The 17,542-nt window shown below is 40.4% G+C and overlaps 1 protein-coding gene across 1 annotated transcript in view; it reads right to left on the reverse strand.

The window, feature by feature from the left end:
- The window catches only part of MID1 (midline 1), a 144,019-nt gene that overhangs the window by 45,328 nt on the left and 81,149 nt on the right, over window positions 1–17,542 (reverse strand). The window contains exon 4 of the mRNA XM_004612178.2: window positions 12,328–12,435. Within this exon, the coding sequence (XP_004612235.1) occupies window positions 12,328–12,435 (108 nt within the window). The remainder of the gene's footprint in view (window positions 1–12,327; window positions 12,436–17,542) is intronic.

The following is a 17,542-nucleotide window of genomic DNA, read 5'->3' on the forward strand; positions in this document are numbered from 1 at the left end:
AAACTACACTTTGGAGGCTGAGGATGTGGGTCACCAATAGAGCCTGTGACTTGCATGCATGAGGATCGGGGTGCAGTCTGTGGCAGAACCCCACAATATATACAATAATGTATATTAAAACCACACAGTCTCAGGGGCCAGAGCAATAGTACCGCAGGTAGGGTGCCTTGCATGCAGCCGACCCGGGTTCAATCCCCGGCATCCCATATGGTCCCCAAAGCACCGCTAGGAGTGATTCCTGAGTGCAGAGCCAGGAGTAACTCCTGGGCATCGCTGGGTGTGACCAAAAAAAGCCCCCCCAAAACATACACAGTTTTATACATTTTTTAAATCAACTGGCAAGATGATTAAAATCGCATATTTGAAAAGAGAGTGACACATAAGAAAATTCTCTAATGCATTGTTATTGCTGCAGGGAAAATTCTTCCCAGTTGATCCTGTCCTGATTTCCTTTGGGAAATGTGATCGCATTGGAATTTGCTCCATACTCATCATGGAAATGCTGTGTCTACTGGAATCTCCTTTTAGTGGATACATGGGCTTATTTATATCAATTTATTTGCAGCTCGGAGCTTTTGAAAGCAGTCCTTATTTTTCTTTCAACACATTCTGAATGCATTTGCTTGTTTTCAGATTTCGGGTTACAGCTGGTGATGCTCAGTTGCCTCTCCTGGCGCTCCTGGCTCTGTGCTAGGTGGTCTTTCCTGGTGGTGCCGGGAAGATCACGAGGTGCTGGCAATCAAAGCCAGGCTCCTTCATACAGAGCCAACACTTGAGACTGTTGAGTTACATGTCTGGCCCCTGAAATGCCTTTAATTAGGTTTCCCTCTGTGTATAGAATTTCTACCTCTAACTCTCTAGGGCTGGAGTGATAGTGCAGTGGGTAGGGTGTTCGCCTTGCATGCGGCCAACCTGGGTTTGATTCCGCCGCCCCTCTCGGAGAGCCCGACAAGCTACCAAGAGTATCTCGCCTGCACGGCAGAGCCTGGCAAGCTACCCGTGGGGTATTCAATATGCCCAAAACAGCAACAACAAGTCTCACAATGGAGACGTTACTGGTGCCTTCTTGAGCAAATCGATGAACAGGATGACAGTGACAATGACAGTGACTCTTTAGGTTCAAATAATTGATCCTCAATTAATATGAAGATCTGAATTAACAATGAGGCCTGAACCCAGCCCATCAATAAGGTTGTGGAAAATTAGGAACACAGTGTCCAAGTTAAATATCTTAAGATTTGAAGATTTTGAATACATAAAACAATGAGGAGAAGGAACTCCTTTTTTAATCTCAAAAAGAGAATAGCTGCTTTTTTTCACTGGAGATAGTTGCCTGAATATAAAACATAAGTTTGTCATGAAATTTGTCCCCTGCTATGAAAAAAATAATGCACTTCTTCCCAGAGAGCCTCATGGCTTGAAGTTCTTCATTGGTTCAATTATAAAGGCTGTCAAACTGTATATGAAGAACATACAACTGTAGGATAACATTGGTTTGTCTTTTCTGCCTTGCCGCAGGAAGCTTAGATTTATTGGGTTATTCCCATCACAGTGCTCCCATTCCTCTGTGTTTATTTGTAACTTCTTTCTTTGTGCTCTGTTGACTTGTAAATATTGTTTTTCTCTTCTCCTTAAGTCCTTTGCATGGCTAATTCAGAGCAATGTCCTTTTTCTATGGGCACAGGAAGATAGTAAATGCTATGCTTTTGTAACATGAGAGTTAATTGAATCCAAATGATATTTTCTTCCTGGGCATCTGTTCTCTCGACTTAAGCCTCAGTTGTCCTTACTTCTTAGCACCCCAAAAGCAGGGTCCCAAAGAGAGACTGGATTGGGTGTTCGAGCATTGTATAACTGAGACTTAAGCCTGAAAACTTTGTAACTTTCCACATGGTAACTCAATAAAAAATTTAAAAAAAGAGAGAGACTGGATGGACCCAGGGCAAGCAGTGAGCTATGTGCTACCCTGGCATCGAAATGGGCCTGGCCAAAGTGCCATAATGCTTAACTATAAGTTAAGAGCTTGGTCATGGACAAATTCTGTTATTATCCAAAATGTAATAACTAGATTTAGACATTGCTGGGGTTAGGAATGATTAATCTGGCCTAAACACTGTTGTCTGAGTCTGTGGCAAGATGCTCCCAGGAGAGCCGCCCTACAAACATCAATATATCTCTTACTGTGCCCATACAAGAATAACTAATATTAAGAAGTAGAATCAAGATGTCAATTAAGATGTTAATTAAGTTATTAGACTGAGGAAAGGAGAAAAACACCTTAAGTGGTATTTTGCCAGTGAGCAAAGGAAAGGCTTTCTTATGTTGATTTTGCTACCAGACTGGGTGTAGCATTGGCCCAGGTGGCTAGGGGGAGAGAATGGAGAGTTGGAGGAAATGGGAGAGAGAGCAGGGAGTGAGATGGAGTGAGGAGAGATGAGCGGGAGAGACAGAAGGAGACGGGAATGAGGGGCAGTGTGAGGCTAGATTGGGGGGCTCAGAGAGATTGGACCAGGCGTGTGGGGAAAATGGAATAAATGGCAACTGATCAACCAACCAGTTTGGGCCTTGTTTCCTCCTCCATCTGCCCCATGCCCCAGGCCACCCCGGCTGTTCGAGTGGCCTGAGACACTCCCCAGACCTGGGTGGCCAGGGGAAGAGCCCCGGCCACCCCGGAGATTATACAACAACTGTGTACATCAGAGAATGCATGCATTCTAAGGACAGGAGTCACCAGTATATACTAATGTGTGACGACACTGCTCTCCTGGCAAGTCCCCAACCAGAGGATTTGGGGTGAGTTTGTTTCCACCAGATCTATGACTCATGTGGTTGGTACCAGTGACAGATGTAGAAAAAATTAATGCTACTGTTACATCCCTCTGTGGTCTGTCCAAACTCCTGCTCTCGTCTTCCAAAGTGCTCGTTAGATGACTCACTGTCCCTGTTCTGGACTCAGTGTTGTTCAACTGCTGGGACTACAGAAACCCAATTCCCTTCGCGAGCACCAAGACCACACCTGCCCTTTCTGCCTGCCACCTCACCCATGCTTGGCCTTTCTCTGAAAAGCGTTTCTGATACCATGTGCTGTGATTGGAGACACAGTCACTGCAAATAACAGGGCTTCAGATAAACAAGTTCTTGGTCATGTGTCAAGTCAAGAGAAAGCCAGAGTCATCCTTCTCAGGTGATCTTTGCATTCTATTATTATATTCAGGAACCTTCTTCTGAGATAGCAAATGTGGAGGAAAGACTTTGGATACTATGATTGAAACGAAATAAAATTTACGGGGAAAACACACAGACAACACACTTGATGATATTTGGCTTAGGGATGTGTTTGGTGACTCAACTCCAAAAGCAAGGGAAATCAAAGCAAAATGAAACAAATGAATGGGTACTCGAACATCGTATGACAGAAACACAAGTACAAAAAGATGTAAGTCTGTAACTGTACCTCATGGTGATTCACTAAAAAAAACGAAACAATGGGGCTGGAGAGATAGCACAGCGGGTAGGGCGTTTGCCTTGCACGCAGCCAACCCGGGTTCAAATCCCAGCATCCCATATGGTCCCCTGAGCACAGCCAGGGGTAATTCCTGAGTGCAGAGCCAGGAGTAACCCCTGTGCGTTGCCAGGTGTGACCCAAAAAGCAAAAAAAAAAAAAAAAAAAAAAAAAAAAAACGAAACAAATGAGACTAGAGCAGGTTATACAGGAGACATGGGTTCAATCCCTGGCGCAGAAAAAAAACACCTCCCAAATGGTACTAGATCAAAATTAAAAGTTTCGCATAAAGAAACATACCTCATAAAGGTGATCTTATTGGATGGGAAAAAGAGATGTGTACATCCTACATTAAACGAGGAATATCCCAAATGTGTAATAATCCACATGAGTGACAAACAACTACAAACAATCCAGTTAAAAATGAGCAGATCAAAATAGACACACCTGCAAAGAAGACACAGATGGCCAATAGGCTCATGAAAAAGATGTATGTCAACTCTTATTATTAGGGAAGTGCAAGTCAAAGCCACAGTGAGATATCATTTTGCTTCTGTGAGAATGCCTGCATCTAAAACAAAAAAATCAAGTGCTGGAGAGGATGCAGAGAGGAATGACTCCATAATTGTACATGGTTTGGGGGGATTGAAATTGGTATAGCCATTATAGAAAGCCTTGTGAAGAATCATTAAAAATTTTTAAAAAGTAATTCCAAATAATAATATTATCCCACTTCTGGGCATTCACCTGAAAAATAGAAAAATAAAAAAAAATAATTCGAAGAGATCTGTTTCTCACGTTCACTGCAGAACTATTTATAATAGCCAACTCCTGGAAATAACCTAAGTGCCCATCAATTGTGGATAAAGAAGACACCATATATATATACATATATATGTATATATGTACAGTATATATATATATATATATACACAGTAGGATTATACTCAGCTCTGTAACAGCAAATATTCCTGCCATATTTGCAACATGTATGGACCTAGGGGGTACTATATTTAGTAAAATAATTCTGAAAAAGAGAAATACCATATGATTTCATTCATATGCAATATATAAAGAAGACAAACAAATGAACTAAATAAAACAAAATAAATGTTTAGACTGCAAGAGCAATTTTGTGGTTGCCAAGTAGGATGGAGCATGAGTAAATTGAGTGAAAGAAGTCAACTATATGTGAAGGACAGGATTGGACTCTATTGGTGGTCTTAATGTACTGTGCATTTCAATGATATATAGCTAAAGCAAATATAATGCTCTAATGCTATGATATGACTTCAATGAAAGTGATAAATTTCAAACATCCAATTTTAAAAGCTAATATGGTTTGTAGTTTATTAACCATTATATTAGCTTCTCATTCCATATAAATGATTATAACAAACCTGTTTATATTTGTGTGATTTCTCTATTGCATATGCATATCATCTTAGGTCATTAATTTTCTAAAAACTCTCATTACATAAGTATGTAATTTGCTTGTCTTAAAGCAACTTTATTGAAATGTAATTAAATACAAGTGTTGAAAGTTCAAATGTGATGTCACCACGATCAAAAAAATGATCATATATATCATAGCCTCAATTTTCTTCCTGCTTTTTATCATTTATTCTACTCTCTTCCCTGCCACTCTGCCAAAAGCAGTCACTGATTAATTTTCTATCATGATAGATTATTAGAAAGTGTTGTCCCATAGATGCAGATTAAAAAAACAATGAGATGTCATTTCACACCACAAAGACTGGCCCACATCCAAAAGAACAAAAGCAACTGGTGTTGGCATGGATGTGGGGAGAAAGGGACTCTCCTTGACTGCTGGTGGGAATGCCGACTGGTTCAGCCCTTTTGGAAAACAATATGGATAATTCTCAAAAAATTAGAAATTGAGCTCCTATTTGACCCAGCAATACCACTCCTGGGAATATACCCTGGAGAGGCAAAAAGGTATAGTAGAAATGACATCTGCACTTCTATGTTCATTGCAGCACTGTTTACAATAGCCAAAATCAGGAAAAAACCAGAGTGCCCAAAAACAGATGACTGGTTAAAGAAACTTTGGTACATCTACACAATGGAATGCTATGCAGCTGTTAGAAAAGATGAAGTCATGAAATTTGCATATAAGTGGATGAACATGGAAAGTATCATGTTAAGTGAAGTGAGTCAGAAAGAGAGAGACAGACATAGAAAGATTGCACTCATCTGTGGAATATAAAATAACAGAGTGGGAGTCTAACACCCAAGAATTGTAGAGATAAGGACCAGGAGGTCTGCCCCACAGCTTGGAAACTGGCCTTACATGCTGGGGGAAAAGGCAGCTGAGATAGAGAAGGGAACACCAAGTAGAGGATGTTGGGAGGACCCATTTGGGTTGGAAGATTCGAACTAAAAGTAGACTATAGACCGAACATGAAGGCCACTCAATACCTCTATTGCAAACTACAACACCCAAAAGGAGAGAGAACAAAAGGGAATGCCCTGCTGCAGAAGCAGGGTGGGGTGGTGGGGGATGGGGTGGGGGTGGCGAGGGATGGGGTGGGGGTGGCGAGAGGGATACTGGGATCATTGGTGGGGGTGAATAATGGGCACTGGTGGAGGGATGGGTAAACGATCACTGTATGAACGAATTGCAAACACAAAAGTTCATACGTTTGTAACTGTACATCACAGTGATTCTCTAATAAAAAAATTTTAAAAAGTGTTGTCCCTAAATTCCAAATGAAAATGTTCCTGTTGTATGTACCATTTTCTCTCTGCCTTCCTTCACTCACTATATTTATATTCATTCATGTTGTTGCATGTATCAATATTTCATTCTTTTTCATGGCTGATTACCAACAATTTTGGTGCTCATTGCTTTTGGTGGCTGGAACTGTGGTTACAGTTGATCACTATAATTGATTATAATTGATTACAATTGTATTACACAGTCAATTGATTACACAGTCAACTGCTGACTTATATGTGTCATTGCCAGTTCGGGGCCATTACATGTAACATTAATATGAAAAATCATGTATGAGTCTTATGTGGTCATATACTTTTATTTCTCTCTGTAAACATTTGAATGTTAGAATCATGTAATAAGGGTATGTTTAACTACTTAAGAAATAGCTGAGGGGGCTGGGATGTGGCTCAGTGATTTGCCTGTATGAAGTCCTGAGCTCAATTGCTAGCATACATGGTTCCCCAAGCATAGCTGGCTGTGGCCCCAAACAAACAATTTTTCAGTCACCATTATCATTTTCACAGGGTGAAAACATTCCAGTACCTCCAACTGTATGTTAACACTCGTGCGATCCATCTTTTTCATTTTAATCATTTCAATAATGTCATCAGACAAGTAATGGTATCTCAGTGAACTACTTCATTGCATTTCCTTGGTGATACAAGATTTAATTTATTTCTAATGAGTATTGCAGTTTAGTTAACATAGTGACAATATTGTTTGTCGTTTTGATGCAAGTCATTCCTGTGTTTCACCACCAAAATGACTAAGACCCTCTACCACTGTCCTTATGTTACTTCTTTTTGGCTTCATCATTTCTCTTCATACCCACTCCCACTGCTCTGTTACCTCAGTGTTGTAAAGCAAGGGTTTAACATAGCTCCTTACTATCTACTCCCTCCTCTTGTTTCTCCATATGCTACAGATAAATGATATCATTTGGCAGTTGTCCTTCTCCCTCTGACTTACTTGCTGAGTGTAATAGCCTCCAGTTGATTCAAACTTGCAGTAAACTGTAAGAGTTCACCTTTTTTTACAGTTGCACATATTATTCCATTGTGTATATATGCCACAACTTCTATACAAAATAATTTATGGCACAATATTTTTGAACATCTTTTCGTGTGTTTATTTATCATCTCTATTTTTTTAATAAAGTTTATATTCAGACACTGAAGCAATTGTACAGGGATAGGGTGTTTGCCTTGCACAGGTTCAACCTGGGTTTGATCCCTAGTACCCCATAGGGTCCCTGGAGCCCCAGCAGGAGTGATCCCTGAGCAGAGTCAGGTATAAGCCCTGAGCACCACCTGGTGTGGCCCCAAAATCAAAACAAAAGAAAGCCTATTCAAATCTTTTATACTTTTGAGTAAAGGAGTTGTTTCCTTTTTTGAGATTTTATTATATAGTAGATATTAGCAAATTACAGACAAATAATTTATAATTTTTCTCTCCTAATTTTCAGCTTGCCTTTACACTCTTATTGCAGTGTCCTCAGAAAAGGTTTTTTTTTGGGGGGGGGGATTCTGGTTTTTGTGACACATGCGCTAGTGCTTGCATAGCGGGTAGGGCATTTGCCTTGCATGCGGCCCATCCGAGTTTGGTTCCTCTGTCCCTCTTGGACAGCCCGGCAAGCTACCGAGAGTATCTCGCCCGCATGGCAGAGCCAGGCAAGCTACCCGTGGCATATTCAATATGCCAAAAACAGTAACAACAAGTCTCTCAATGGAGATGTTACTGGTCTAGCAAATCAATGAGCAACAGCATGACAGTGATACAGTGATGGCGGTGCTTAGGAGTGACCCCTAGTGGTGCTCACAGGACCAGATGTGGTGCTGGGGATTTGAAAACGGATTGGTGGGACGCAAGTGCATTAGGCCTGTAGCATCTTATCTTTTTGGCCCAAGTAATTTTTACTTTTGGTGAGACACCATTTGTGAACATTTATTTTTTTTTTTATCACTACAGATTAAAAACATCTTTACCCAACTCAAGGTCACCAAGATTTCTTTTCCTATTTTCTTCTATAAGTTTTAGAGTTTTACCTTTTACTTTTATGAATATATTCTATTTTGGGCTAATTTTTGTGTACAGTGTGAAATTTCATTCTTACGTGTAGACATTCTTCCTGACATGCAGCACAACTCAGTTTCTAAATTTCACTTGCAGTTGAATTTTCTTTGTAATTTAACTGCCTACATTTTAAACTCCAAAGCTGATGATTTATTATTTTCATACGTACTTTTTCATTTCATATCCTTTTTGTAGTTTCACATTTCTTTGTCTTTTAAAATAGATGTGATTCCTTCAGTTATACCTCCAAACATCTTTTTCCTATTTTCCCATAAAATTAATCTCATCTGGGTGAGATAATGTCTGTTGATTTTGTGAGTTCTATTTTAAAACTTTTAAACTTTATTTAGAATTGTCATTTAAGGTACATGGGTGCGAGGTTAGTCAGTGATCAAACCCAGGGCCTTACATATGTGAGATATTCAAACTACCACAGAGCGATGCCTCTGACTCTAGAATTGTGGTCCGTGTTTCAGCTTTATTTCATTTTTTTGGCCATACCCAACAGTGCTCAGAGGTTTGCACTCAGGGATCAGGGAACCATATGGGTTCTGGGGACTACACCTGGGTCGGACACCTGCAAGGTAAATGTCCTACCAGATACAACTCCTGAGTTTCAGCTTTAAAGAGAAGAAATCATTCATAATCTTTTATACCCTCACCTTCTTGTTTAGGCTTTTCTGTATAGTGCTTTTATATAGTCACCTTTATTTCTTCTTGGAGGTCCTCACTTGAGAATTCCAGGTATGAGAAGTGGGCAAAGTGCTTGCCTTGCACATGGCTGACCCAGTTTCAATCCCTGCCACTCCATAGGATCCCCAGAGTCCTACCAGGAGAGATTCCTGAGTGCAGGGCCAGAAGTAACCCCTGAGCACTACTGGGCATGGCCCCCAAACAAGAATTTCATGCATCTCTGCATTTCTGAGGATCACTTTGGGCACCAAGTTCAGAAACAGTGCACACTTCAGCACCACCAATGACTCGCTCCAGACTCCCGGGCCTGACTAAATCAAAAGCAATGTCATGGGGTAAAGGCTGTCAATCACCTTTGTCAGTTCCTTTTATAGAGCTGAGAATGTATAATGAGGTTATACATGGCCCAGAACATTAAACAATGCGCCTGATTTCAGAGTCTCAGACCACTGAAAGCACAGCTGCTGTTCCCCAACACTCAAGAACTAGGTCTACAGAGGAGCTGCAGGTTTCTTCCAGACTGACGCCCAATAGTCTGTCTTCAGCCCCAATCATGGCCCAGCAATCTCGTCTGCTTTCTGGTCCCTGGAGATGTTTACCAGACTTGGGGTCCAACTATGTGTCTGTGCACATGTTTTACTCTGTTCTATATCACTGACACATGTTTAGGGTGGAATGACTGCATCCAATTGTGAATATCTTGGCTGGAACTTTAAGATTTCCAACTTGGCTACTTTGTTCTAGTTCCCAAGACGGAATCTCAGGATGGGTAGCTCATGCTAAGAAAGGAAAGGAAGTCAGGTTGGCACAGAAGTTGTGGTGGAGTAACACTGCAGGCTGAATAAGGGTCACCTCCCCCCAAATGCCCACATTATAATCCCAGGGATTTCTTGATTAACAAGATGGGTTTTGCAGATGAGATTAAATTAAGGATCTTGAGATGGATGAAGGGAGGAAATTATCCTGGTTGGTTCTGCAACATTCAATTCAATGACAAGGCTCCATCTAAGTGAGAATCCAGAGTGTCTGTGAGAGAGATCTGGGGCTAGAAACAGAGGTCAGGGTGAGGTGAGGAAGAAGCCAAGAATTGTAGGCAGCCTCTGAAGACTTGGAAAGGTAAGAAAAGGATGTGGCCTGAGAGCCTCTAGAAAGAAATGGTACTGCCAAAACCTTGGCTGGAGCCCAGGGAGACAGATTTTAGACTTTTGACCCCTGGAAGGTCAGATCCTAAATCTGTGTTGTGTTAAGCCACCAAATTTGTGATGATTTGTTGCAGCAGCAACAGGAAAAGTAGAATGAATAATGAGGGCTGACCTTTGAATGTGACCATGTAACAGAAACAACTCGTGTTCCAGAGGCATATTAAAAGAAAACCATCATTCATTACTTTATTAAGCAATAAATACCTGAATGAATACTGAATAGATACTATATTTAGTATTCAACAATAAAGAGTTATTGCAGATGTCTTTCAGAGTTAGAGAATCTGGAAAACTCTGAGTACTTAGAAATGGATATAGGTGGTGCATAATGATGGAAGTGGAAGTGGAGACGTGGCTGATATTTCGTGCTTTTCTGAGTTATACAATTTTTACGTGGGGGAGAAGTAGGTGCTCACCATGTGAGTGAGCCTGTGACCAAGGAATGATTTCATGTTCATTTGTTCAAGTACCATTAGCAGCTTTCAAAACTAATTCATCAAATTTTAACTTTTTTGATCATTACAATTTACATGTATAACTATTTTTTCATCTATACAGATGACATGACCCAACAGGATGCAGAACTAGAAGTACGTTTTGGGTCCGTGATGTGGTTCAGTAGGACAGTGCTCTGCATGTCGGATTTGATCCTTGGTACTACAAGGTTACCTGAGCACTGCAGGAAGCAGATCCTAGAGCACCGGCTTGTATGCAGCGCCTGAGCACCACCAGGTGTAGCCAAAACATAGAAAACAAACAAGGTGAGAGAAACAAGACTGCTAGCAGGCAGGGAGTCTGCCTCAAACACAGCTGAACCGGGTTCGAGCTCCAGCACTGCATAGTGTTTCCCGAGCCCTGACAGGAATGATCCCTGGTCACAGAGCCAGGGGTAGGCCCTGAGCACAGCCAGGTATGGCCCAACCCCCAATCCTGGCAAATACAAAACGAAATAAATCTTTTAAAAACTTTGCTAAAAGAGAAGAAACTTCTCTTCGAAATGTTATACAAAACAGAGACTATGAATACCCTATTACAATCACTGAGTGCTACTTACCACGCGTTAGTTTGAATTCATAAAACATGCTTCATTAGTTATGAATAATAGAAATTCACATATGTATTAAATACTGAGTGAATATTTTTTTAAATATTTACAAAATTAGGCTCTGAAGAGGCATAGAATGGGTACAAGAGACAACAAGTATTTCAATAAAAATGACACATATAAAATAGAATAAGGTTGAAGATTCTAAAGCCAACAGTTTCTGAATGAATTTTGAAGAAACAAAAAAGTGGCCCTATGGAATGTAATATAAATTTCTGAATTGCTTTTGACTTTAGTTTACTATAAAACCACAGGAACTTTAAACATAAACACTAGAAAAGGAGCATGATCAATAAATTCACCAAGAAGTATATAATATAGTGAAACTGTAAGACCTTTATCATGATGAAATTATACTTGGCTAAATTCCCTCAAGGGTATTGAAAACCATTTCACAAATTTTTACATATGGAGTTCTTTAAACAGTCACTTCATTCTGTTAATTGGTCAGATGCAACCAAAAAATACAGAGTGAATCATTCCTCTGTGGAACCCACCTTCACAAAGAGATGGAGATCCTGGTCTACGATGGGGTAATGGAGCAGAACTTCTCATACCAGTATGCAAGAGAGTTTGGAGGCAAAAATGGTCCTCCGGGGACTTTGAGCTATATCTTAAAGACCTAAGAGGATATTATAGAAAACCTAAGAAAATACTTAATATTTCTTAACCTACTTAATAGCACAGCAGGTAGGGCATTTGCTTTGCACGTGGCCGACACAGGTTCAATTCCTCCGTCCCTTTCGGAGAGCCCGGCAAGCACCGGGAATATTCCACCCACACAACAGAGCCTGGCAAGCTACCTGTGGCATATTCGATATGCCAAAAACAGTAACAATAAGTCTCACAATGGAGATGTTACTGGAGCCCAATTGAGCAAATCTATGAACAACGGGATGACAATGCTACATGTCAATGACAGTGCTACAGTGTTACTTAGGTGTATGGGAATATGATACTTACGCTGGGTATAGAATTTAAAGACCTTGCCCCTAGAAATCATACATACCTTCCCTTCTTTGATCTTGGTTCCAATAATCTGTCGTCTTTGCTGAATGATCTCAATGAGAAGATCACACTCTTCCATCAGTTTGGCTTCTTGACGGGATGCATTGACCTACAGGAGAGATCAGATGGGAAGCATTACTTTGGCCTTTCCAGGTCAATGGCCATTTGTTACAGTAGAGTAGAGTATTCCTAGAATTGGTTAAAAAATATTTTAAATGTTTAATCTTTCTCCCATTATGCAGAACTTAAAAATATAGGATTTAATACCTACTTTAAGCCATTCCTTGAAAAGATTATTACCCAATAACAGCACATTTTTCTGCTGACCCACACTCAGCCTCAGACTCCACCTTGACACAACTTTTCCATAACTATCACCAATTCGTTGGAAATCAAGATTTGAAATGAAATGTATTTGCAATTCCCTTGTTTACACAATGAAGCTCAATCTCGGTTGTTTAACATTAAAAGTAAACATAAAAACCTATTATTTTGTGGAATAGAGATTGTGAATATCTTTCAGATACATCTTCTAGAATGAACATTATATCACATTTATTTACTAAACATTTTATTATAGTTTAGGGAATCACTGTCACTGTCATCCCATTGTTCGTTGATTTACTCGAGCGGGCACCAGTAATATATCTATTCCTCCCAGCCCTGAGATTTTAGCAGCTTCGACTTACTCATCTTTCCCAATGATTGGAGGTTCTTTCAGGGTCAGGGGAATGAGACCTATCATTACTGTTTTTGGCATATGGAATACACCATGGGTAGCTTGATAGGCTCTGTCCGTGCAGGTGGGATACTCTAAGAAGTTTGCTGGACTCTCTGAGAGGTGTGTGTGTGTGTGTGTGTGTGTGTGTTTGTGTTTGTGTTTGTGTGTGTGTATACACGTAACTTTTGCCTACTGTCTGAACTCCATCAAATATGGTGTGATAATTATGGAAAATGGGTAGGAAGTGTCTTATAATACTGGCGGTTGGATAGTGGAGGTCGGCTGCGGGGCTGGGTCCCTTGGGGCAGGGAGGGCTTTCACCCATCCCCCTCTGGGGTGCCCCGAGTGAAAACAGCCTGGCGCAGAGTAAGGTGGCCTGGCAATGGTAGCCTCATTTTATACTCCGTCTGGGAGGAGCAGCCATTGAGATCTGGAGGTTAGTCAATGAGGAGGCAGGGTGTGGCAGGGCGTGGCATATGGGTATGATCCCTGGGTCACTGGGGATTGGGGGGAAGCAGGCAGATGATCTCTGCTTCTGAGTCTGTTGAGTCCAAAGTCCAAGGTCACAAAGTTCTGCATTATCAGGGTTCTGTGGGATTTCATTCATGTGTGAGGCTCAGCCAGAGTGTTTGGAAAGCGGCCTGGAGTGTGGCAGCAATTGGGTAGTGGAGGTCAGCTGCAGGAGCTGGGTCCCTTGGGGTGGGGAGGGTTCTCACCTGACCCCCTCTGGGGCACCCTGCCCTGAGTGAAAACAGCCTGGTGCAGAGTTTTTTTATTTTCCCCCAAAAAACTTTAATTAAAAAAAAAGTTCAGGGGCAGGAGCAATACTACAGTCAGTAGAGCACTTGCCTTGCACATGGTTACCCTGGGTTGGATCCCAGGCACATCCCAGCACTGCCAGGAGTGATTCCTGAGTGCAGAGCCAAAGGAATAAGCCCTGAGCATAGCCGAGTATAGCTCAAACACAAAGTCCAATAATCTCATCTAAACTGTAGGACATATGCAGTTCTGTCTCCTTCTGGCTCCCTAAACACTACTGTTACAATAATGTTTAAGTTTATAGTATTGTGGTACAAACCTACTGTACCTCACCACCACCAGGACCCTCCACCACTGTCCCCATGTCACCTCTGGTCTTATGTAACATTTACTAAATCTTTCTCTTTTAAAAAATTTTTATTTATTTATTTACTTACTTATTTTGCTTCTGGGGTCATAGCCAGCGATGCTCAGGAGTTATTCCTGGCTTGCACTCAAAAATCACTCCTGGCAGTGCTGGGAGACCACATGGAATGCTGGAGATGGATCCTGGGTCAGTCTCATGCAAGGCAAACACCCTACACTCTGTACTATAACTCTGGCCCTAAGTCTTTCTTTAAAAACAACTTTCATATTTAGTAACTATTAAAACATCAAAGGAAATGGTACTTGAGTGTTTATTAATCTTACAAAATTATATTTATTCCAATGGGGCAACATTGACTTCTAACTGTCACATACATTTTAAGAGTATACCTTAACAACCTCTTCAGACGTATGATACCACACCATGCCCACCCCCATGTTTCAATTATCCCCTACCAACATCCAACCTATTCTTCCCCTCTATCTGTTCCTGCCACCCCACCCTTTCCCCTTGATAGCCATCATTGTATTCTTGTATTCTTATGACAGAATTTTAAATTTTACTCCCATTATATTTCTGAAGGACGAAGGTCCTCCAAGGCAAGTATGCCATTCTCCCTGGAAAGGTTGATCATTATAGACTGGCTTATACTTAAGACTCATTGTATGCAGTGAGGATTACAATGAGCTCATTCTTGGCAACTGGGCTTGGGAAATACTCTGCACATGCTATTTCCTCCACCTCCTGACAATTCTTAAATGCTTATTCACAAACAGAGACGCAGAAATCACAGCTGTGGGAAATGGAGATAGCCAGCAATCATGAATTTTATGATTTTAACACGGTGCAGGAGAACCGCAGCATCCTGGAGATGGGCAATAGCATAACCCGGGGAGGGGGGCCATGGGCCAGTCATTAAGGCCTTGTGACTAGGGATACTCAATTTAGCTGGAGGAATTTCATTCTTTGGGAATGAGATAAATTGAAAGTAGGATAAGGAGTTAAAATGAAAATGCAGGGATGGCTGTTTATCCTGGCCTCTGGAAACAGATACCACGTCCTGTTTCCAGAGACCAGAATTCCTTGAGTTTTATTCCTGATCATGATAAGGCACAGCATGGAGACTACTCAAGACATTTCATAGATAGTCACTGATCATTTGCAGCAAACCATGAGATCATACCCTATGTCAGATAAGCACACAGATGTAGCTTTCTTTTTTTACCTTCTGTTAACTTCATTTTTATTCATTCGATTTTTTAATTTAATTTGGGGGCTACTCCTGGCTCTGTGGTTGGGAGACTTCTATGGAGCATGGGATAAACACTCCTGCATGCAAAACATGCCCTCACACAGCTGAACTCTCTCTCTCTGGCCCAAGTTGGACTTTCTAAATATTTAATGAACAAAGGAAAAATTGAAACTGTGCTGAGAGGCCCAGGGGATTGTTCAAAGGCAAATGTGTGCTGAGTTGGTGTGCAACTGTGAGTTCGATCCCTGGTGCTGGTCATATGGATGGAGCAGTCCCAGTAGCTCTGCTGGATTCACTTAGAATGATTCCGGGATTCCTCCAGGCTTTGGCATGCATCAGTGCTTCATTTTTTATCTCAAAATAATATTCCATTTTAGGGATACACCACATTTGGTTTATACATTGTTTTACAGATGAAGATTTGGGGTTATTTCCAACTGGTGGCTCTTATAAATAATACTGTGTGAAAACTCCTGTATACATTTTTGTGGTCATATGTATAGTCATTCTTTTTGAATAGATAAGCAGAATTGCTGGGTCACTTGTAAACTCTATGTTCAACTTCTTGAGAAACTGTCAACGGTTCTCCAAAGTAGCTGTGTCCTTTTATAGGCCAATAAAATGTTATTGGCCTTGTCCATTTCCCCACATCCTGGTCAACGTTAGGTATTACCTGCCCTTTAAAATTATTCATCCTCGTAAGTGTGAAGTGGCATCAATTTTTAAAAAATAACACTCATTTATAGCAGCTTCAGGAGGGAGTTAAGGAGGCAGGTAATGCAGAAAGAGGGGGTTGTATGTAAGCTAATGCAGTTTCGATTGGCATTTCCCTATGACTAATGTTGAACATCTTTTCCTGTGCACACTTGGCCGTTCATGTATTGATTTGGAGATATGCCTACTCAGATCCTTTGTTTATTTTGGAATTGACTCACTTATCTTCCAAATATTGAACTGAATGATTTCTTTATATGTTCTGAATGCAAGTCTCTTATTAGATATATTATCTGCAAATATTTTTCCCATTATATTCTGTGAGGTGTCTTCATTTTCTTGGCAGTGCTTTTTAAGAACAAAATTCTTGAATTTTGATGGTTCGGTTTATCTATTGTGACTTGTGCTTTTGGTGTCATAAGTAAAAAACCAAATTTATACTTCTGTTTACCCCCCTAAAAGTTGCCTTGCTTATATTTGCATATATCAGTCACTTTGAGTTGAGTTTTGTACATGGTGTGAAATAGAATTTTTATGCTTTTAGATGCCTACTTGTCTAAGCAAGACTAGTTCCTTACTGATGTATCTGAATATGTGAGCAGTTTTATAAAAAAAAAATCAATCAACCAAACTGTGTGGTCCTTAAGCTTTGATGTTGTCACACACATGTTCTGTACTTAAACGACATCCTGTTTTAATGACACCTCCAATGAGACAAGACTAGGAAACACAGAATATGAAGTACCTGCTCTACTCATTGGACGAGACTGGGAAAGTCAAAGACTATTGCATTTTCTAAGTTTTCCTAATTTGTAAAATGACGTGAGTACTATCTACTTCCTAAACCAGGTGGGATTACCGTACTAAATATGCAATACAATAATAAGGAACTAATTACAATTTTGAAGTCATTTGACAAGTCTGGGTAGAACTGCTAGCATTGAGAAGTAGTTTTGTTAACAGATTCTTACTCTGGAGTCCATTTTCCTTGAAAAAATTACTGGGATTTGCGTAGGAAGAGAATCTCACTTGCCATTCCCATAAGGAGCTCACATTAATCCAATTCTGACTATTCAATATTTACAATGGTCAGATTTGTTTTACAGAAAAAGAGGTAGACTGAAATCTATGTTGTTGAGCCAAATATGTTTTGAGAAAGCTGATACTGCAACCATCATCACCCCCAAACATGAATTCCCAGAAATTTGGGAACATGATCTGTTATTTCAGGCCAAGTATTTCTTTAGATCTTTCAAAGAAGAGTTGATTTTTCTCTGAAACCCTGAAAGTTGAGTTTTTTTTTTTCACTTTGATGAAGTATCCAAACTTTGTAAATGTAGCATTCTTATATTCTAACAGGTACAATAAAAATGTTGAAAGATATCTTATATTTCTAAAATTCT

Source organism: Sorex araneus, chromosome X (assembly GCF_027595985.1).
Source record: "Sorex araneus isolate mSorAra2 chromosome X, mSorAra2.pri, whole genome shotgun sequence".
Taxonomy (NCBI): Eukaryota; Metazoa; Chordata; class Mammalia; order Eulipotyphla; family Soricidae; genus Sorex; species Sorex araneus.